General features: G+C 41.6%; 1 protein-coding gene across 5 annotated transcripts in view; it reads right to left on the bottom strand.

Annotated features, from left to right (window-relative positions):
- The window catches only part of MED12L (mediator complex subunit 12L), a 280612-nt gene that overhangs the window by 212480 nt on the left and 46095 nt on the right, over positions 1-22037 (bottom strand). For all 5 annotated transcript variants that reach the window (XM_075570445.1, XM_075570448.1, XM_075570447.1 and 2 more), the window contains 7 exons: positions 20120-20389; positions 18492-18641; positions 17209-17308; positions 16935-17071; positions 11417-11548; positions 5076-5202; positions 1745-1959 (listed from right to left, as the gene is read on the bottom strand). In XM_075570445.1, coding sequence (XP_075426560.1) covers positions 1745-1959; positions 5076-5202; positions 11417-11548; positions 16935-17071; positions 17209-17308; positions 18492-18641; positions 20120-20389 — 1131 coding nt within the window. The remainder of the gene's footprint in view (positions 1-1744; positions 1960-5075; positions 5203-11416; positions 11549-16934; positions 17072-17208; positions 17309-18491; positions 18642-20119; positions 20390-22037) is intronic.

Raw genomic sequence — 22037 nt, 5'->3', positions numbered from 1 at the left:
AATCAGCTACAGTCAGGGCATGTTATGGTACAGTTGTTAGTGTCCAAGTTAAAAGAGCCAATCAAAGTTGAGGAACTTAACTCTTTACAAAGTTATACATTTCAATCTAACCTGAGAGCAAAGAAGACCGTTCAGCATATTCTCATTAACTTGTATGTTGCTGTGCTTAGCATGTGCTGTGTGGTGTACTGCCGTGTAAAAAAAAAAACATCCCACTTTTGTGATTAACCCCCTAACAAATACAGTCAGACAGCTGGTTGTTACTTTGCCTTTATTTTGAAAATAAGAATATTATGTATTGCATATGGATACTGAATATCTTGATATAGCCTAGATTTAAAAAAGCAATAACGTAAGTATAACCTCAACACACCACATTGTATTGCATCTAAACTGTAACCCTACACCAGTGTTTTCTTTTTAACAGGGGTTCCCGGCGTCCCCAAAAAGGTTCCCTACAATTGTCAGGTCATTTGAAAATTGTGTCAAATACAGAAGAATTTACAATGTAACTTATCTCAGACACGCTATTATAGAGGGTTGGGGTTCCTTACAATGTATCTTATCTCAGACACGCTATTAGAGAGGGTTGGGGTTCCTTACAATGCATCTATCTCAGTCATGCTAGTAGAGAGGGGCGGGGTTCCGTAACATGTCAGTATATAATTGCAGGGTTAGTTAACAAAAAAAAGTTAACAAAAAATGCGATAGACATACTGTAAGAAGAATGGAGGTCATCAGTTGAATTTAGGGTGCATAGTAAAGGTTTTATACTACTAGAATTGTTGAATAGTTTATTTCTACATACTCAAGTCCAATCATCTTCAGGGGGTCCTGAACCTCACTCTGTACTTCCAGATTTCTGTTTTGTAAAGAACTAAAGTAAGGATCAACTTTTATTTACTAATCCATGGAGACCAGAAAAACACTGACCAACTCTTCCTATTTCACACGTACACTCAACATAGCTACGCAAATGGATAATATTTCTACTTTCTCCCTAATCCTAAATGGAAGTCTACAATATTAGATTTCCTCAATTTCATTCCTAACCATCCATACCTAATGTCCTTGATTGAATCATTCATGTGTAGTAGGCATGATCTGCAACACATTTATAGCCCATTAAGGCAAGAGCTAATGTTGAAATGAAAAGATACAGTACAGCCCACTGCCTAGGGGTGGCAGGTCTCAGGGGCGACAATAGGAGAAATGTAGCACAAAATGCTGCTTAAATAAACTACATGTAGGATTGAAGCAGGGGGTCTCCGGAGCTGAACCGCATTAATTTCAGCTCTGGGGACCCCCTACTTCCTGAGATACTTAGCTCCTTAGGGGATGCCGGTATCTCCTGTTCAGGTTCAGCTGTCCCATCACATTGGCCAATAGTAAGTCGCCTATGACGTCCATTTGATGGCACGGCTAAACATGAGCAGGGGATACCGGCAGCCCCCCCCCAAAAAAGAGGTGTCTCAGGAAGCAGGCGGTCACCAGAGTCGATATTAATGTGGTTCAGCTCCGGAGACCCCCTGCTTCATACCTAGAAAGGAAAAAACATTGGTAAAAAAAAAATTGGGGTGAGGGAAACATTTGGGGGGGGGGGGGGGGGAGGGAGGATGGGGGCCTCCTTATTAGTGTTTGCCTAAGGGGTCATGGCACATAATCTAGGGATGGGCCTGCCTTTACCTTTACAATGAGCTCTATTAGAACATACAAGAGGAACAGGTTAATGACACTCTGTTACCTCAGGTTTTTCACTAAGGTCTTTAATATAGGGTTCATCTATATGTTCCCCACTGGGCGAGCGAGGTCTGTTGATTGCAGTGACGCACAGGTCTCCCCGTGATATTAGGGTGCACATGTAGGCATCATGTGAGAATATATCATGCCGAATGAACTCACAGAACAGCAACACCAAATTCAAAAACTCAGTCATTTCATGTTCGTTGTTTGGGTCACCTGGAGTGAAAGAGAAGGACATTTTTAAAAGCACATACAGTACCTACCAACCAGAGTATAAATAAATCCAAAACAAAAGTTCATGGTAGCCAGAGTTAGAACATAAAATATTCACCAGGAAACTTGACGGAGACCCTGATGGAATGGACAGACCTGTGTTTCACAAGCTGGGGGGGTTGAAGTAATAACCCAATTAACATATCGCACAAAGCATCCAAATCCTTATTCTTCCAAATTTAATTATTTGGGGGGTGGAGGGGGCAGAGTCTTAAAACTTTGCGGAATAAGGGTCACAAAGGCAAAACTCTAGCTTTTTAGTGGTCCTGTGTAAAGAATTGTGAAGTCATTGTTCTGCCTTTTCCAGGGGATGGAAGAAAGTGGTACACACAGACCTACAGTATGCGTCCCAAAAAAGGCATCGCTGCAGCCATGGTGAATTTTTCCACAGGACTGAAAAAAGTTTGAAAGCTTTAAAAAAAAAAAATCTTTTTTTAACTACATGGAAGAAGAAGTATTTACTGTAGGAGGGTGGTCTCTGGTCAGTAGGATTGACATGACCCGATTGTGCCTTTAACAGGTTCCATCATACGGCACCGTGACGTCAAATGTCCTTGTGCTGCCAGGACAATGCAACATCATGCCACCATGTGGCGTCACATTGTCATGGCAATGCGGCACCAAGGGGTGTCCTCTTCTCAAAGCAATGTGAGGCCACATGGCGGCGCAACGTCCCCGTTGGCGTGGCAACGCGACTCCATTTGACGTCGTTGAGCCATGACGACAAGACCCTGCAGGAGGAGATGCAGCCGGAGAAGGTAAGAGTTTCAGAGGCCCCGCGCGCTCCCCTGGAAATCAGTTTAATTGCTGTGGGGGAAAGCATGGGGCTCGGTGCACAAGCACCAAAGGCACCGCCATCAAACCGGCCCTGTTAAAAACTCCCTTGGACTGCTAACAGGTTGTTAAATTGTCTCTCATTGCAGGGCAGAGGCGGCTGTATTAAATGCACTTCTCTATATTTCATTCCATGGGAAGAGACTATATAAATTCGAGGTGGGCAACCCTGTCGCCAATTGCCACAAGTGGCGAATTGGCCATTAAAGTGTGGCGAAGGAGTATGCCAGCGTGTCCGGATTAAAATTTGTCTAGGTGGGAAACGCGGCGGTGGCGACGGCCAGCGCAAGTGCGGCGGGCGATGGAAGCGATGGCGCCGAGTGGGAAGGCAACGGGCGGTGGCCGGGAGCAGTGAGAAGGCGAGTGTTCAGTGGAGGAGAGGATGACCAATCGGAGAACAGCAGGGGCGGAGCCCAGACCCCGGCAGCGGGGAGGAATATTTACATGGTGTGGCGAATTTCAATTCTCGTTCGCAACACCTGTGACTACAGTGAAAAATAGGTTGCCCACCTATGATATAAATCCTTCCCATGAATTAAATACCATCAAGTAAAGTCACCTTCTGAAAGTTAGACTAATGATTCATTGTGTTGAAACAAAATGTAACATAATTGCACAATTGTTTGTAATTAGTATGCACGGAGATGCTATCTGCAATATACAATGCACTGCAGGCTATTTTGGCATTGAAAACAGCAATACTACAGTACATTCCCCCTCCTTTCCCCCCCATGTGTATATGTAAAGCATGTGACAATGTATAATTCTACATTCTTACCTAAGCTGGCAATCGTTTTGTGCTCCTGCTATAAATCTGTCAAAATCCTGATTGTGTGCCTAACATAATGGTCGTCTTTCAGTTTCTATTAATCCTTCAGCCGGTGTAACTCAGCAGCTACAATGTATCCTTATATCTTTATGTTACTAAGGTAACATTATCTATTGCAGTGGTTTCCAACTTTTTTTGGTTAAAGAACCCTATGTGAAATTCTTTGCCGCTTTGCCGCTCAAACTGCTGGGAATATTGGCAACAAATTATCACAAACAGGTAAGTGTTACAAAGATCTTGCACTGCTGGGGAAGTGTGCTCAAACTTGCTACAGAAATTGCTTTAAACATCTGAATTTTGTAAATTATATTTCATATTATAAATGAAATGTGATTAATACTTTTTGAAATCATCAGGTTTTTTTTTTAATTGTAGAATTGCATCATACAACTGGGTTTATATGAAGGCTACAGGAAAATGTGAAAATATTGCATGGTTTAAAAAAAATAACAAATAATAACCTCCCACTTCCTAATACTGTGTATCTGAAAAACATTAAAGACAAAGACATTTGAGAAATATTACGCGTTTTACCTCCCCCACCCCAAAAAAAATAATAATGCGATCCCTGCTAAGCATTTCGCCAAGCCTTACAGGGCTAATAATCTAGTGAAATTAGTAACATTTCAGCTAAATATCACCAGGGTTAGAGCCCAATCTATAACTTCAGCATTAAAGCTGCGCTTATAGTGCCGGCGACAGCGACGCAACCTCAAAACAAATGCATTGCCGCCGTCGCGTGCGCTTATAGTAAGCGCAACGCGACGGAGCGACGGCTTGGTCGTGATCGCTGGTAGTCATCTCAATTTAATTTTTCCAGCGACCGCAGCCTGACGTCGTGTCGCCAGCACTGTGAGCGTAGCCTTAGAGACGCTAGTGATTTTTGAGAAATTAGCATATTAAATTAAATTGCATTGACATTGGCATTTTGTTTATACATTGTCGCATACCCAATACCACTCCTTTTCACATGCATATATATGGTGAGGTGGGTCTGTGTTTGAGCTTACCGGGGTTGTGTGTGGAAATGGGCATGGTGAATCGTCTATAAAAAAAAACCTTATTGAGTCACAGCTTTTTTCACAACCAAAATAATGTCCAATTTCGCATGGTTCACCACCACATGCGAACAGTTCGCACATCTCTTAGTCTTATTTATAGAGCCTTTGTGCATATATTTGTTGAGCCATGTTTAGGTGCCAGTTTTAACTCCTTGTAAGTTACTGTGCCTTGTGCAAGTAACTGGCAAATTACACTGTAAACTTTTCCCATCAATGATTCCTTGTGTCTGTAAAGAAGCGCGGTGCAGCACTGCATAGGTAGACATCGCCACTTAAAAATACATTATTTTACATCGCCACTTAAAAATACATTATTCGGGTAACGCAGGACTTACTCAGTGACGGGGCCTGTGAATCTAAAAACCTAAGGAGGACATTCTGAAAGATGGGAAGGCTGGATCCGGCGAGAGAAGCTGAAGAAATAGATTCCTTCTCATCCAAGACCTCAGACTCGCTACATCTCTGCGAATTGAAGAAGCAGAAAAATACAATATCACACCATAAATGTAACTTAATGTACATGTAAGCACAGACTCCTACTAGCTGGATTGTTTGTGCTGGGGAAAAAACGTTACATTAAAAGGCAATTATAGGTAACAAGTCAGTTATTCTATAAAATAGCTACAGTATTAGACTATTGATGACCATGAGAAATCTATGCGTTTGAGGTCTATATATTGGCCATATTTACTGGGTGGTGTTGCTAGTCCAGAAGACAACCTACATCTCATTCACTGGAATAGATCAGATGTGCTCTTCTAAAGTTCAGTCGTTATTAGTTTACTTTGTAAATTCGGCAAAAGAAAAAATGAGGGAGAACAGTATGATACATTTTATTGGTCCAACAAGTAGTTGATATGTTACAATCTTTCCAACCTCTCGGGGTTCTTCATCAGGTATAACAGTGAAAAATGTAAAAAAAAAAAGTAAAGCAGCGCACATCCAAATGGAGATAGGGTCAAAATTGATTAAAAACAAGTTTTATTTATGCCATGGATAAAAAGGAGGCACAAACCCTCCAACGCGTTTCACACTGTTTAGTGCTTTATCAAGTTAGAGAAATACAGTTTTCTGTTACATGGTGTCCTATTCAAATAAATAGAAAGAAACCAATTATGGGAAAAATGGTTAAATCTTTTCCTCCCCAAACATGACAGGGTTTTTTGAATGTGCATATACAGTGGCTAGAAAAAGTTTGTGAACCCCAATGATAATTGCAGAAATGCCATAGCTTTTTCCATGATAACCTTGAATCAAAACCAGTCGTTTCTTAAATATCGAATAGGGTTTATAATTTGAAACAAAATGTATGAATTAAACAAAAAATGAGTAATTAAGAGTCAGGGTGTCAAAAGTAAGTGAAACCCTGGTTTTATCAGCTAAATTAAAGGGGATAATTAGAGTCAGGTGTTTAAATAATTAGACAGATCTTCAGGTTTGAGTTTGGGAGGCCCCGTCCTATACAAAGTTCAGAAACTTTGTGAGTAATCTTCACCATACAGGTGTGTGAAAACACGTCATGCCATGATCAAAAGAAATCTCTGAGGACTTCAGAAAAGCAGTTATTGATGCTCATCAGTCTAGAAAGTTTTACAAAACAATTTCTAATTATTTGAGGCTCCACAAATCTACTGTCAGACAGATAGTCTACAAATGGCAAAAGTTCAAGACCATAGTCACTCTACCCAGGAGCGGTCATTCTACCAAAATCTCTCCAAGAACAAACCGGCAAATCATCCAGGAAGTCACAAAGAATCCCAGAGTAACATCCAAGGATCTGCAGGCCACTCTCGCCTGGTAAAATGAGAGTGTTCATGACTCAACCATCAGAAAAAGACTGAACAAGAATGGTGTTTCATGGAAGGAGAGCCAGGAGGAAACCACTGCTCTCTAAAAAGAACATTGCTGCCCATATGAAGTTCGCCAAAGAGCACATAGATTATCCACAAGACTTCTGGAACAATGTTCTCTGAACAGGCGAATCAAAAGGTAGAACTTTTTGGCCTCAAAAAAAGAAAAGTTAAATTTGGCGAAAACCAAACATTGCATTTGAATAGAAGAACCTCATCCCAACCTTCAAGCATGGTGGTGGGCGTGTGGTGGTTTGGGGCTACTTTGCTGCCTCAGGCTCTGGAGAGCGTGACATCATTGACACAACCATGAATTCTGCCTTGTATCAGAAGATTCTAGAGCAGAATGTCAGGCCATCAGTCTATGAGCTGAAGCGAAAGTCATGCCGCAAGATAATGATCCTAAACATACAAGCAGATCTACAACAGAAGGGCTGCAGAAGAAATTCCGCGTTTTAGAATGACCTAGTCAAAGTCCGGACCTAAACCCCATTGAAGACAGCTGTCCATGCAAGGAAGCCCTCAAATGTCACTGAGTTGAAGCAGTTCTGTAAGGAGGAATTCCTCAAAACCGATGTGAGACACTGACCAGCAGTTACATGAAACGCTTAGTTGAAGTCATTGTTGCTCAAGAGGGTGTAACCAGGTACTGAATCTAAAGGTTCACATACTTCTCCACACATGGATATTGAATGTTTGAATCATTTGTGGATACATAAATGTTGATAAAGTATTATATTCTTGTGTCATTGTTTGATCAGGTTATCTTTATCAATTATTAGGACTTAGATTAAGATCTAATAACATTTCAGTTTTGAAATATGTAAAAATACTAAGGGGCTCAAACGTTTTCCCACCACTGTATATAGTTGGTATTTCACGTGCAAATTGAAGACACTGTCTTGTACACATGTGCCTTCTCTGTGCCATCCTGGTTGGAACTTGAGTTAAAACAATTTATTTAGCCAGTAATTTCTCAGTGGAGAGAAAGTGTTCAGCTCAGGCCCGGTTTCCTGCGTCTGATATGACTAGACAGCGGGGTTTCCCACTTATCTATTAGAAAGGCTAAAAATACAGTTTTCTGTTTATGTGGTGCTTCCAAATACAGTGATGGCTTAATGGAAAAAAATTACTTTCCACACAATATACGATGTAGAACTATTTTAAAAGGTGTAGTTCCCAATTTCTTTACTTTAAAATGATGGATTGTTCCTGTTATTACAACAGAAGTCCCCAGAATTAAGAATGTTCCCAAAAGCATCTCTCTCCAATGACATTACCAATAATCCTTACATACTGTACGGTTTAGTTATAGAGCAATACTTATGTAGAAACAATTTGAGGGACCTTACAAAAATGGCCACCAGTGGGAATCGATATAAAATCTGCTAACCTAGCCCTGATCACTATGGGGTTTTTTTATAAGCCCAAAATCGGCTGATCACAGAAAACTTAAATTCAAGTGAATAAGCCCATATGACTAATATTACAGCTACTGTACATGTTGACATTCGCCCATTTCTCAATTAGGTATGAGACTATTTGGAAGACAGACATTCGGGGTAATACACGCTTACCTCCTTCACACTTAAGAAAATTGTGATAATGAGAACTAGGTTAATTGTTAATTAGGTGTTTATTAGAGTTGGTACCCAGCCTCACACTGATGAGACCCAAAAGGTTGAAAAAGCTGTCAGTGAGTAGGGTTACCGGCTCTGAACTTCTGTAAGGCTAAGGTCCCGTTGCACGCGTCCGCACGGCTGGCTTGCTTGCCGGCGGCGCGTGCAACTCGCTGTACAGCGATCTGCGGTCTACAGGAAACTTTTCTCGGAGCGGGGGGGGGGGGGCGTGGCCAAACGGGTCGGGGGGGGCGCGGCCATGACGTGAGGGGGCGCGGCCATGACGTGAGGGGGCACGGCCCAAAACCAAAACAAAGCAGGGCTCACAGCACTGCAGCAGCTCTACACACAAGGAGCCATAGAGCCAGTCTATGATTGGCCCCTTCGCGTACCATGTGACGCGTTGCCGCAAGAGAACACCATTCTCTCGTGTCTCCTGCTGGCTGCCGCGTCACAGTATGTCGCAAGTTACAAGTGAGGAGGGACTGGGACCCGATCGTGAGTTCAAACCGGAATGGTAAGTTGAGCTCACGCCGCCGCCCGCGCCAACGGGCGCAGCGGGTCCCAGCCCTAACCCAGGCTGTGCTAAAATGCTGTGTAATACGGCAGGCATAAGCTTGTAGAGGTCCCATGTTAAAATGCAAAAGGTCACAGTTCTTATTTGCATGTCATTACCGAGAATCCCTGGCTGCAGTGGAAGCACTGTATGCTTAGAGATAATGTGGAAAGGCAGGTTTGTGGACACTGTCTGAGACTTGTAAAAGTGCCCCCAGGTGGTATTTTTCTATATTTGCTGTACACTGCACAGTGTGGAGTGGGGAGTCACTTTTTTATTCCCCATAACTTATTTTGGGTCTGTGTTGCTGAGAGAAATCCTCACTGTTTTATGCCCTTTGTGTTCTGCAATATTGATATTGTGCTTTTCATGGTCAAGAATGTCAGCCCTAAAATTTGCAAAACCATGAAACATATTTGAAAAATGATAAATTAATGTAAGAAATTGCACAACGTTGTGATTTCCGTTTAGGCATCTCCAGTGTGTGTTTAGTGCAACGGAATGAATAAAATGTCTTTTTTTATTGTATTCCATTATAACATAATATTTTTTTTTTTTTTTTTTTTTAGCAAAGTCCAAGAGATTTCATGCTAAGTGAAAAAAATCCACTGTGAACACAGTATGCAGAACTGCACTAGAAATAGCAGCTACACCCTTGTTTATATTTAAGTTTAAATCTCTTTAAAGTTCTGTTTCTTTAATAGAGGTCATGAAATTATTCTAAACAAAATTCTCTTCCAGAAATGATCTTAAGAAAGATGTTTGGGAATAAAGTGATGAATTGCCTTATTTATCCGTTGTTTAAAAAAACAAAGACTCAGCCCCACTGTATATTACTCTGAAGTATGACAAGTTAAACCCATGTAATGTTAATTAATGCATATACCGACAACGATCAGTGTATGTCTGTTAAACTCTGCGGCATGAGATCAACATGAAGCATAAAACTCCAACGCAACCCTGATCAAAAACATTTCTTCCACATTGACCAGAGCAGCAAATTCCCACTCTATATACACAGTAGCAGCTTTAGCTTCAATTTAAACATGGCAAGAATGAGTGTGAGAAAAATGAAAGAAGTCAAAACGATCATAAAAACACTGCCCACGTTTCCAGATGCCTTCTTTTAACAGGATTTCACACGAGAATAACAAAACGTATTCGTTCTACGAGGGAAAATGTCAACTAGTTTAAAAAAAGGTTGGGCTTATTTAACAAGGCCGAAGGAGCGGGATAATGGCAGGATTATGGCCTTTGTAGCAGGTGACCAAGAATTCAAATTCCAGTGTCGCCTTTCTATGGGACGTTGATAATTCGCATCCTATCCCTGTGGCTTGGACACCAAAATTAGATTGCAAGCTCTTCAGGGAAGAGACTCATTGGGCCTACAATATTCTATGTACAGTGATGTGTACACGTCAAGGCTTAACTTAGGATAGGTGGGTTCAAGTAAGCTTGCAGTATATGGGAAATAAAGTAGAAAATCTGTGATACTTTATTCAAAAGAAAACAAAAATATATGTTTGCACACCGCTGTGTTACGGTATTCCAGACAAGAATATCTCCTGACGAAGCTTTTGCCTAAGCGAAACGCGTAGGGACCCTGAGATAGAAGAATCCAATTGGGGAAGGAACTCTTGCTAAGGTTGCTGAGGTTTCCGGGCGGCCGCTACCAGAAGCAACACCAGCCAGCATCCAAACAGCTGATCCCATCGGCGTCGCGGTGGCGGCGAGGTCTCCGCTTTACAGAGTACCTATTTTTACCGATATATGCCTTAAAGAATTACCATATTGTACGTGTGCATTCGAGAGGCCCATGTTTATTAATATATGAAGTTTATTGCATATATTTTGCGCAACGGTGTTCTTTTCTCTTTTTTCGAGATAATCCACATCATGACGCTGTCCATCAGCATTTGCCACAGACTGTGATATGCCCATCTGATGCTCACAAAATGGGAGTATAACCTCTGGTGGTTCTTAAACATTGTACCACTGACATTACTACTCAATGGTGTCCCTCACTCCTCTCACCTCGTCTGGAATAATGCATCTGAGGAACTGGAGAACCGGTTCTTTTGAAGGTTGCGTGGGGGACTCAAACTAGATACAGTATATATTCACACTTTTCACTTTTATATCACTTTATAAAATGATATAGAACTTCCAATATCCACAACTGTGTGGGAATAGTGGTCCGATTGTTTTACCACACGGTTACCTCTTACACTAATGGTTGTCTGATCCAAGTGCACATCACTGTCATATAAGCACCGCAACTGTATGAGAGCGCCAGTCCTGTTATCTTCACCTCATATGTTAAGGGCCACGGTGGGATGTTTCTTAAAATGGCTTATAACCCACCCCTAACCTCTGCCACGTTACAATTTCCAAAACAAACATTTATAAAGTATTTTACTAGGGAAAAAACACAATGCCAATTTTCAAGTATATCCTGCTTACATGGGTCCAGTATATTAAGATAACAACACTAAACATTAACAATGCATATAATTAAATTGCTGTGTCTTCACTTAACTGCAAATTTAAATCTGTGATTTACTGCTTCCTCAGCAAGTCACGTCACCGACTTATTAACGTTTTTTTTTTTTTTAGACGAGTGATGATGTTTTGATCCGTGAAATACTTACTTCAGCTTCGATTTCCATCTGCCTCTTTTCCAGCAGCTTGGCCACCACGGCGGCACGGTGTTTCCCAGGACGTTTGCAGCTAACAGCCCACTCGCAAAGTAAAGTGACCACCGCTTCATCGCTGGGTGGCACCTGTTCCAGAGAAGACCACAATGACTTATTGTTAACGGGAATTCTCAACGTCACGCAACAAAGGGTTTTACTGCTATTTATTCTACGCTTCAAGAACAAAGCTCCAGCTACTTACACGTTACAATCCCATATTTTGTGTTGATATTGCATGTCAGCTTGTCGCAACAATCACCAAACAAATCTATAGTTTCCTGCCATTGGTTTTTTATAGGTCAAAACACCCCAGATTTAATATTATAAACACACACAGGTACAATTCCGGTATAACGTCTCCTCACTCTCAGGTCCTTTAAAAGGGGCCTTCCCTCATAGGACCAATGTGAACTAATGGCAGTGGCGTGCTTAACATGAGAAATGTAGGCGATTGATGGGAATACAAAATTAAATCAAACAGGGATACAGTATTTTCCAAACCTTTGTTTGAGCATTTTACCCCATTTTTACTAGGCAATTCTGTTTCATAAGACACGGTGCAGCCTATGTCAAAGAAATGGGCCAAAAAGGTTTCTTTTGGCTGCCAAAGGTGTGTTATGCAGTAGCACCACTTAGTAAACACGGGTCTTAATGTTTCCATGGTAAACAAATACTTAGGGGGTTTACACAGCCTTTGGTGGTAAGACTGTTTGAAAAACCTTAAATCTACATATACATAGTGGTTTTTTTGTTTGTTCTTTGTACAGTAATTATGAAGCCATCACTAATCAAACAGATCAATGGAAGTATTTGAGAAGCATAAAATCAACATTTAAGGGGGAAAAAAAGAAGGGGACCATATTCATTTTTCACAAGATACAAATCATTACATTACATAAGGAATAACTCAGAATAAATGAAAGTTTTTTAGGCACAAATGATAAGGAAAACAGTGTGTATGCTAAGAAATAAACAATAAACATGAGATGTGAGTTCTCATCAGCAGTGAAAAGGTTAAAAAGATGTTTCTGAAACATCTATGCACAGATGTTACTTCCCAGTGATATTATATCCTTATTTTCTTTGGAAAATGTTTTGCAACTGGGTGGAGGAAATTCCAAATGGGACATTTCTCTTCTGTGTATGTTCACAGTCAAATATTGCAATGACTCAGTGTAAATCACTTAGCTCTACAAGCCGCTGTTTATGTTTCTGGGGAAAGTTGGGAGACCCTTGAAAGAGAGAATGCTGTGCAGGGCATCCGTCTACAACCTGCTACTCTTCAAAGCGTTCCTATGGGTCGCAAACCATTCTGGCAGTGAAGTGGAATTTTAATTCAAATGTCAAATTAGGCTAGCTAATGGTTCCCTAAAAAGAGCAAAGAGGAGTAGGGACGGGGAAACTGTGTGTGGTCCCATGTTTAATTTGTATTAAACAGGACAGGCAAGTGATTTGGAAGACTTTTGAAAAATAATTAATTATTCTTCAAAGTGGAATCATTTTCTCCCATACGCCTCTTTCTTTAGTTGTTTAAAGTACTAATGGGGGTATGGTCAGACCATGTGAACTGCCCCACAGAGCCATCCAAAAGGGATGAAAACAGGGTCGACATAATGTAATAGAGCCGAAAATAGGCATTGTGAGTGTAGGAGTAAAAGGATAATTAGGATACCCTGTCTAAAGGTGCTTATCATGGGAAAGAGGGAGAAACATGTTTTCACTTGGGCTACGTTAACAGCATAAATAAAAAAAACATGTTTTTAAAAGTTTAACCATTGGCATCTGACCATACCCTTACTCACTTAGTATCTACCTTCATAATCAGAAATTTGGTCTTTCAGCTGAAAGGTACAATATGCCAACCCCTAGAACCCGCTGAAGTGAAGGTCTGAGGATTAAACCTTACTTTTAATAGAGGAACCATATTGATCGAGAATTCATTGTTTTTCGTTGTTGTTTTTTAAGTCAGCATCTCAAATAACTGGATACAAAACACTTGATAAGATAGTATAATAAGCAATGATTTATTCAGTTAATAAGGCATCACAGACTATATGCAGCAGTGCGTGTGCACACACCAGCCCTCTTACATACATGTGTACCTACTGTACATTACATTAAAGCTATAGTAATTATACTTTATCACTCCACACCCACACCCTAAGAAAATCCCAATCGGGTTGATGTTTGGTAAGCAACACCCCTGCCATGTTAGCGATATAGAACTTCTTCATTGATCTGTTCAGAATACAAGAATAATGATCAGTAGGAGTCACTTGTTTCATAATGACTGGACAATGGTAGCTACACTACCCATTTTTTATCTTTGAAAGGCACATAGCACCTGCCGGGCCTCTCCCGCTTATCTTGAAGAATCCTGTAGCAGGACTTCTCCTTTCCTTGCCATAAATTCAGGAATACACAGTTGGCAATAGGTGTGATAGCAAAAATTTAGAACGCAGAATCTATTCTGTATTACACACAGAATCAATATTTCTTACAGCATCCCATCTCTTAAATTCATGCAGGACATTACATCTCTTTTGGGGAGAGTTTAGCCCCCTTCACATTAATAGTGATGAGCTTAGTTGCAGACAAAATAGTATCAGAGTAGAATTACAGCTTAACAAAAAACTCTCCAGACCAAAAACATACAAGAAGTAAGGTAAATGAAAGGGCAGTAAAAAAAGAGAAGGGATGCAGAAGAAAAAAAGAAAAACAGAAAAGGAACAAGGATAGAAAGTCAATATGAGAATCGAAAGGTAAGAGGAAATTACGCATTGGGTATAAGCCAGATCATAATGGACAGGAGCAGACTGCCATCCAAGGCCCAGATCAGTAGGGCAGGAGGTTGGGGGGATATTTATGGACGGCCATCAGTCCTTGCACCTGAAGGCCCAGCACGGAGCAGAACAAAACTAATGGACAATGTATAAGAAGTGGAAAATACAATAAAAATACAAGAGCATCTATGACATGCCTCATGGGCACTATAAATTCACCCATGTGGAGAATCTGTGTAGTGTTGACATCTAGGCTGCGGGCAAAAGCAAAAGCTGAAACATAACTCCAACTGGGATGTAGTGTAGCCGACAGTTGTCCATCACAGGCCAGGTAGTGGAGGAGTTTGAGTGCAAAAATCGAAGATGGGGAACACTGAACCCTCGTGTGTCAACGTTTACTTTTATTGTGGACCTTTGTCCATGAAAAGTCTAAGGATTTTTGCAGGCCAGTGCTTCCAAGAGCGTCGATGAGGTAGGTTGAGATCGGGGCTAGGGCCCAAGGCCTTTTGATAATGCCTCCCTGTCTTGCACCCTCCACAGTGACCTTTAAATGCCATCTTCTCCAGCAATAAGGCATAAACGGAACCCCCTTGGTCCTCAACTGTTGTGTTAAAGAGTGTAAGGGGGTGTTCTTTTTTGTATGTGGGTGAGAGATCTTGGTATAACAGCTGGTCGCGGCACCTGAAGATCATGATGGTAGAGTTTCCCCTTCAATTTATGAATTTGGCAATCCTGACCCGGAGGGGATCATCTGACCCTGGATGTGGGTTTAGGATGAGAAGGCAGGTAGCTGTTGCGTCACTGTCGGCGCGTTGTTATGGCAATGCATCCCCATGCGACGTTGCAGCATGACATGCCACAACATTAATGAAGGAAGGCTGCTCTGTTACAGAGGCCCTGCTCACTCCCAAGCAATCAGTTTCCTGGCTGTGGGGAGAGCACAGGGCCTCTGTAACGACGTGGGGGGGTTCATCATGAGTCCCTTTGGGCTGGGGCCCCCGAGGCGTGCCCGGGCATCCGGGGCGGTAGATACACCACTGATGACCATCAGGAAAAATAGATGCCGCTTAAAATAACATAGGAAGGCTCCTCAAAATCTCAGATTAGGCATGGAATCCAGATCACAGGAGGGATATTCCTGAAGAAGCCTTCCGCCAAGCTGTGTGACGATTATAATCCCATCAGTTTGAATGTATCTGAACCCTTCCCTAGCACTTAAAGAGTTTACAGGACAATGAGGACATTGTGGCATGTGTATTGTTAAACCCAGCACTGATTTATAAGGCAGCATGTTCATTTTCCGAGGGGATCCTGCACATTGAAAGCTGCGTCAAACAGAGCGAGGAAATAAGACATACAAAAGAGAACAGACAAACAAAAGCCGCTGTGGATCTCTAGCAATGAGTAATATTTCCCGGGGGAACAGAAAGGAAAAAACATGTGAAACTACAAACAAATAAAACAGACTACTCTACTCATTTATGCTACAGAGTGGTAGAAATTATTAATGTTTACTATAACCATTTCCTGTACACACTTGCTCAAAGTTAAAGGTTTCTTCTGGATAGAAAACATCCCCACATCTGCTGCTCTATAGCAAACCTTGTCCAAGTACGCTTTTTTATTTCCTAAAGAAATTTGTATCGCGTAAGATGTGCATTCAGAAAGCAACATTTAAAACACTCCTACGGCAAGAAGAATCTGCCACGCAGATAAGAAGAGGCAATAAAGCAGCAGCGCTATCTTTCAGGTCATTTAGAGATTCGTTGTCAAGTAGGTATGTGGATGTAAGTGGGACTAGGTATGTGTAGGTAAGTGGGACTAGGTATGCTAGGCAAGTAGGACTAGATGTGAATGTATGTAGGTCTAGGTATGTGTATGCAAGTAGGACTAGATAGGTGTATGTAAGTAGGTCTAGGTATGTGGATGTAAGTGGGACTAGGTATGTGTAGGTAAGTGGGACTAGGTATGTGTAGGCAAGTAGGACTAGATGTGAATGTATGTAGGTCTAGGTATGTGTATGCAAGTAGGACTAGATAGGTGTATGTAAGTAGGTCTAGGTATGTGTATGTAAGTAGGACTAGGTATGTGTATTTAAGTAGGACTATGTATGTGTAAGTAAAAACATAGGTTTATGTCTTAAAGATATTGAAAGTAACTAAAAATAAGTCTTTTTGGTGACTGAAGGTTGCAAGATTCTTGCCTCTTCCGTTTCGTATCGGTACATGTGGTGAGATCATAGAATGTTAGCCGCTTGTGAAGTTGCTGTAATGTGAAGTAGTTTGAGGCCTTCTGCAAACAAGTGTTTGGGCTGTCACAGCGACTGCAATATACAGGGCCAATAATGTAAATTGGCAGAAATGTGATTTGCAATAGTGGCCACAAAGCGTTGCTGTGAAACCTGCGCATTGTATCTCAAGATAAGAACACAGCAGATGACACGTCACGCTTACAAGAGCCTATTTGCAACAGAACATCAGGGGAAAAGAGGTATTGTATACTAGTAATCCAATTATACTGTAGCTATGTATTCAAGCATGCACAATGTGAATACACGATCACAGTGCTCTTTCTGCGGCATGAGTACCTTAAGCAAAATAATAGCCCATCATTTCTTGAATTACATACTGTACAGTAGGTTTCAAACACAAAGCGATGCGATGCGATGCCTTAAAACATGTACACATTACCTCCTGGCTCTCCTTATTTTGGTTTGGACCAAATATCTTATGATACAAAGTTTCCAAGGAGTTACTGGAATCTGATCTGTCAAAGCAATGGCGATCCAAAACCTCCAGCGTGTGCAAAACTCTGCTAATTGTGACACCTGGAAATAGAGGAAACAGGGGATGTGCAGGACAAATTAAAACATGGAGACATTCTGGACCTGCAAGTCACAAATAAGAGCAATACATTTTGGGTACTTCTGGCAGAACGGGGGTTAAAAGAATTCGCTCTCTTCACCTGCATCGGATTCTTGGCACTTGTCAAAAGACCATCGCACTTCCACAGCTCGACCTCTTTGTTTAATCTGCTTTTCAACTTCATAAATTTTCGCCCGAACCTGAAAAGGTTCAAATAAATCAGTTCAAGAACACTTACAAAAGAACCTAATTATCAAACTATTTCAAGTTCTGTGCATGACCATTTCACATTTTATGTGGGTAGGTGGAAAATGGTCCAAGTGATTCCTCAGCGTGTTGAAGAAGATTGACATAACACTACATTGACCCGACGTTGAATTCACTCATAAAATAAAAAATGTATTGGATCATGGTATGATACAGGCTAGTAGCCCTCACCTACGCATTTCACGCCGAGGCGCTTTATCGAGGATAATAGCCTGTATCATATCATGATCCAATACATTTTTCATTACTTTGGGATACGCATCTCTCTTTTTGCTATTTAGTCCATGCATTGGTAGTGCTCCGCCTCTCTCCCCTTTTGCATCCAGTTTAACTCTTCAAGCGGACGGCACACAAAGTACCTTAGGACACCGGATATCCATTGGGACCTTGCATTACAACCTGAGTCCTCGGTTATATATCTCCACTGACTGAAGCAAGGTTTGACCCCCTTATTGCACACGCCATTTTTTCTGGACACTAGGATGTGTTTGAATCTTCACTGCAGTGAACTGTGGGATATATCCAGTTAGGCGTGTTTATGGGGATGTTTACCTGCTCACGCAATTATATACCAGTTACCGGAAAGGTACTATGCACTGATCACATCAAGATGTATTAGATTGACCTAGTCTGTCATTAGTTCTCGGAGCATTGCACAGTTTTTTTTTATCTTGTTCATTACGGCTCTAGATTAAGGACTTGTTCTAAATGGGCCACCTCAACATTTGTGAACAGAATGAAATGTTAGTACACAGCTTCTTCCTCTTTACAGCACGTTTATCTAATTAGCCGTGTCCCAAAACAGAGGGACCTGTCTTCTTGGCATTTACAATTATATCTGTCACTGTCGCAGAGCAATTCTTTTGCATATTGTAATGTCTCCGTCTGCTGCACAGTTTTCATGTATAAAAACAAAAACCTGTTAATGCAGAATTGATTTATCTCGATCGATCTATTAGCTGCTTGCATGGTTGTAGTACATCCTTGAATTCTTTGGATATTTACATAGAATTATACAGTATGCGGACATATCGATTGGTGCACATCTCTTGTGACCTAGAACTGGTCACTGCTGAGGTCAGTAAAAGCCCCATACATTCCTATGGCTAAGCTTACCTGTTGATTAAATGCGGAGTTTCCACCAGGCATAGGTAGGCTAGAGGGAGCGACCTGAAGAAGATCCAGGGGAGAACCTGGATTTATGTTCTTGCTTTCATTTATGGAATAATTCCACACCAAGGCACTTGGACAACAAAGTGTGATAGTCTGCAAGATAGAAGGGGAGTGTTTTAGGTGCAGGAAATGAAGTTGTATTCCTTTTATTGTTAACAATTGTTCACAAATCAAAGTTACTGTTATTGTAACATTATAATCAGCAATGTTGAGCTTTAGAAAATCATGCAAAAAAACATTAATGCGTATTTTACGGCACTCATAAAACACGAATTATTGCATTTGACACATTTCTAAAGTGCAAGATGGTTGTAGCATCTTTCAAATAATTGATATAATAAATAGATGAGACAAATTATGATTTTTGTGTTTAAGTCAGCACTTCTACATATTGTAATTGGCCACTTCAACTAGAATTACAGGTTAGATCTCTTAGAAATGTGTCCAGAAAGCTGCCAGGGACGGAACATGAAGATCCTCAGAAGTAAGTTCTGTGAGGTGCATTAAAAGGGACATACTGTAGTGCCAACGAGTATTCTAACACAATTCAAGACTAATCACCAACAAGACACAGGTACATGCTGGGTACATGCTGCAACATTTCAGTGACATTTCTGCCTATCGGATTAACAGCGGGGGTCCCTGGCAGTCCCATTCAAACTGAATGGGACTGCCAGGGACCCCTGCTGTGTTAATCCGATGGGCCATTAGTCTCTGCAGAAATGTCACTGAAATGTTGCAGCATGTACCCAGCATGTACCTGGATCTTGTTGGTGATAGCCCCAGATTTTCCAAGGCAAGTTTAAGGCAAGTTTTAGAATACTCGTCGGCGCACCTGTAGCCTGAATGTTATGTCACAGGACAGTCATTCTGCGGACTCCCCCAAATCTCCTATTGTCAATTAAGTCATGCTTTGTACTTTTCAACGAAATGCGATACTGGGAAATGGGGCTTGTTAATGCAGTGAACGTCTTTAGTAGGTGGATATTTGTCACAACCACTTTTTAGCTCTACAGTACAGAATTCTGCATCGTTCAAACTATTACATTTTGCAAGTTAATTTTCCACAAAGCATTTGCACATCAAAACCAAGGAAATATCAGTTTAGATTCTAAAACATCCCAGAACCTGGGAAATATCGAGCATGAAACAAACTGTGTGTAAGAATGACATGAAGTTTAGTAAGAAAAAAAAACATCAAGTGCAGGAAAAGAAGCTGGGATTTATTTTTGCATTTAAAAGTACCTTGGCCACTTTCAAGAGAGAATATGCTTCTATTCACAGACAGACTAACAACATTATATTTAGAGGTTTGAAAATGTGTATATATCTATGAATAAGGAATGATAGTCTACAAATATTTCCAATAAATTGGAAAATGAAAGAAACACACAGCAGTAAAAATAAAGGATATAATTTGCAAATTGTGGCTCATATTTACCGAGTGATGCTAAAGCATAAAATACCTTGTGGCTTGTTAACTTGAGTAAGCTTGTTTTTAACGGTACCATAAGAGGTCTTATGGCGTAGTACCATATGCTATGGATTAACATTAAGGAATAGATACTTGCCTGCAGCATGCAGCTAAGTCCATAAACTAGAGGACGGTGCTGGGGGCAGGAATGGAAATCTGCACAGGGCAGGTGTGCTGAACTACCAAGAGGACCAGATGCAGCGGGGCTTGGAGCAGCTAAAGGAGAATTACTGGTCCCAATCATCAGAAGGGGTGCGTGTGCTGCTACAGGGCTAGAGCAATCACTTAGCAGCAGAGAAAGGCGTCTGGAGCAGAAGTAAGCGAGGCGGCGTGACAGGTAGGCGGACTGTACAAACTCTTCGGAGTGCTGGAATTAGAACACAGATTATTACACTTCACAGATCACTTTTAAAATCAGCTGTACCAGGAAAAGTTAGAAATAGGAACTTAAACACAACCCCATACGATAAAGACCTTATACTACTATTTAATGATAATCCCTTTATGACCATTGCATACATGTCATTTATGTATCAACGTTAAAAACAAAGTGGGTTTTCAGGCACTGCTGCATTTTTTGAGCGGAGCTGCTGCACATTCACGAACCGTCGCTTACATCTGATACAGAAATGTAGAATTGAGCCCCTTCATAAATGGCGAATTTCTGCTTGGCAAACAAAATAAAAAAAAGAATACTGCACAGAGACGCAGAATGTGATACATCACATTATAATCTGTTTACCATAAACTCCTCCCTAATTCCTACTGTCACTACCCAAGTCGGGTAAGATAGGGCAGACTTGGGCAAAATACTTTAATACATAGGTGCAGAATGAAAATGTTCTGATTTTGCAACAAAATTGACTTGATACATAGACCCCTCTATGTTTTTGTTATATTCTTCTATCTCAGTGTTTTCAACAGGGCTTCTTCTTGTAAGCCTTGGGTTACCCCGGGCATCCCTAAAAAGTTCCCTTCAATTTTCAGATCATTTGAAAATTGTACCAAATACAGAAGAATTTACAAAGCATCTGATCTCAGACGCACTATTAGGCCACGTCCATAGAAGGACAGGCCGCGCTGAGCCGTGCGGACGTTCCGCGCTGAGCCCCGGCATCCTCAATGAGGATGTCTTTAGAGGGGGCTCACGCGAGCGTCTGCAGGCGTGCTGAGGAGTTGGATTTTTCGGCCGACAGCCAAGCTGTTTTTCAGCGTGCTGTCGGCTGAAAACATCCAATCAGCGGGGAGCAGCGTCAACGTCACGGTGCCGTGACGTCAGCTCCTTGACGTTGACGTTGGTGCGTCGTGGGTGATTGGCCCAGCGACATCACTGCCCCGCCTCCCTCAGCCTCCGCCCGCCTCCCGATCACGCCCGCTGGCTCGCTTGCATGTGCATGAAATCGCACAGGCCTCAGCGTCAGCGCGGTTCAACACTGCTCCCATCTCTATGGACGCAGCCTTAGAGAGGGTTGGGGTCCCTTACAATGTATCTGATCTCAGACACACTATTAAAGAGGGTTGAGGTTCCTTACAATACATCTGATCTCAGACGCGCTATTAGAGAGGGTTGGGGTCCCGCTCGGCAGATTTTTCAAAAGACAAATGATTTCATTTTTTTGGCGCGGCGGCCACATTACGGGCGCATCACGTGAGCGGTTCAGCCAATGAGGGAGACCCAGCCTGGTGACGCGTCCGCCATGACATTGCCTCAATCCTTAGAGCACACATCGCTCGGGCGACAGGCGGTGCGCGATGCCATTTGCTCCGCCTCGCGTGCCTACTATAGTTTTAGCCTAAAGCTGCATTTCAGTGCCTGGATGTGAGTAACGCCACGTTTAGGTATGACCTACCTAATGTAGCATTAAATCCCTGCGCTACCATTCACGGACTTTAGTGCCTATGCAATTTTATGAAATTTTGCCTCGTTTACACATTTGCATGTCATTATCACCAACGCGGCTAGTAAACAAAATGGCTTAACGTTACATTATTGGCCTTCGAAGATACACCGTTAG

This window comes from Ascaphus truei, chromosome 14, assembly GCF_040206685.1.
Source record: "Ascaphus truei isolate aAscTru1 chromosome 14, aAscTru1.hap1, whole genome shotgun sequence".
Classification (NCBI taxonomy): domain Eukaryota; kingdom Metazoa; phylum Chordata; class Amphibia; order Anura; family Ascaphidae; genus Ascaphus; species Ascaphus truei.
Note: the sequence above shows the minus strand (reverse complement) of the source record. Positions and strands in the feature narration are given on the sequence as shown.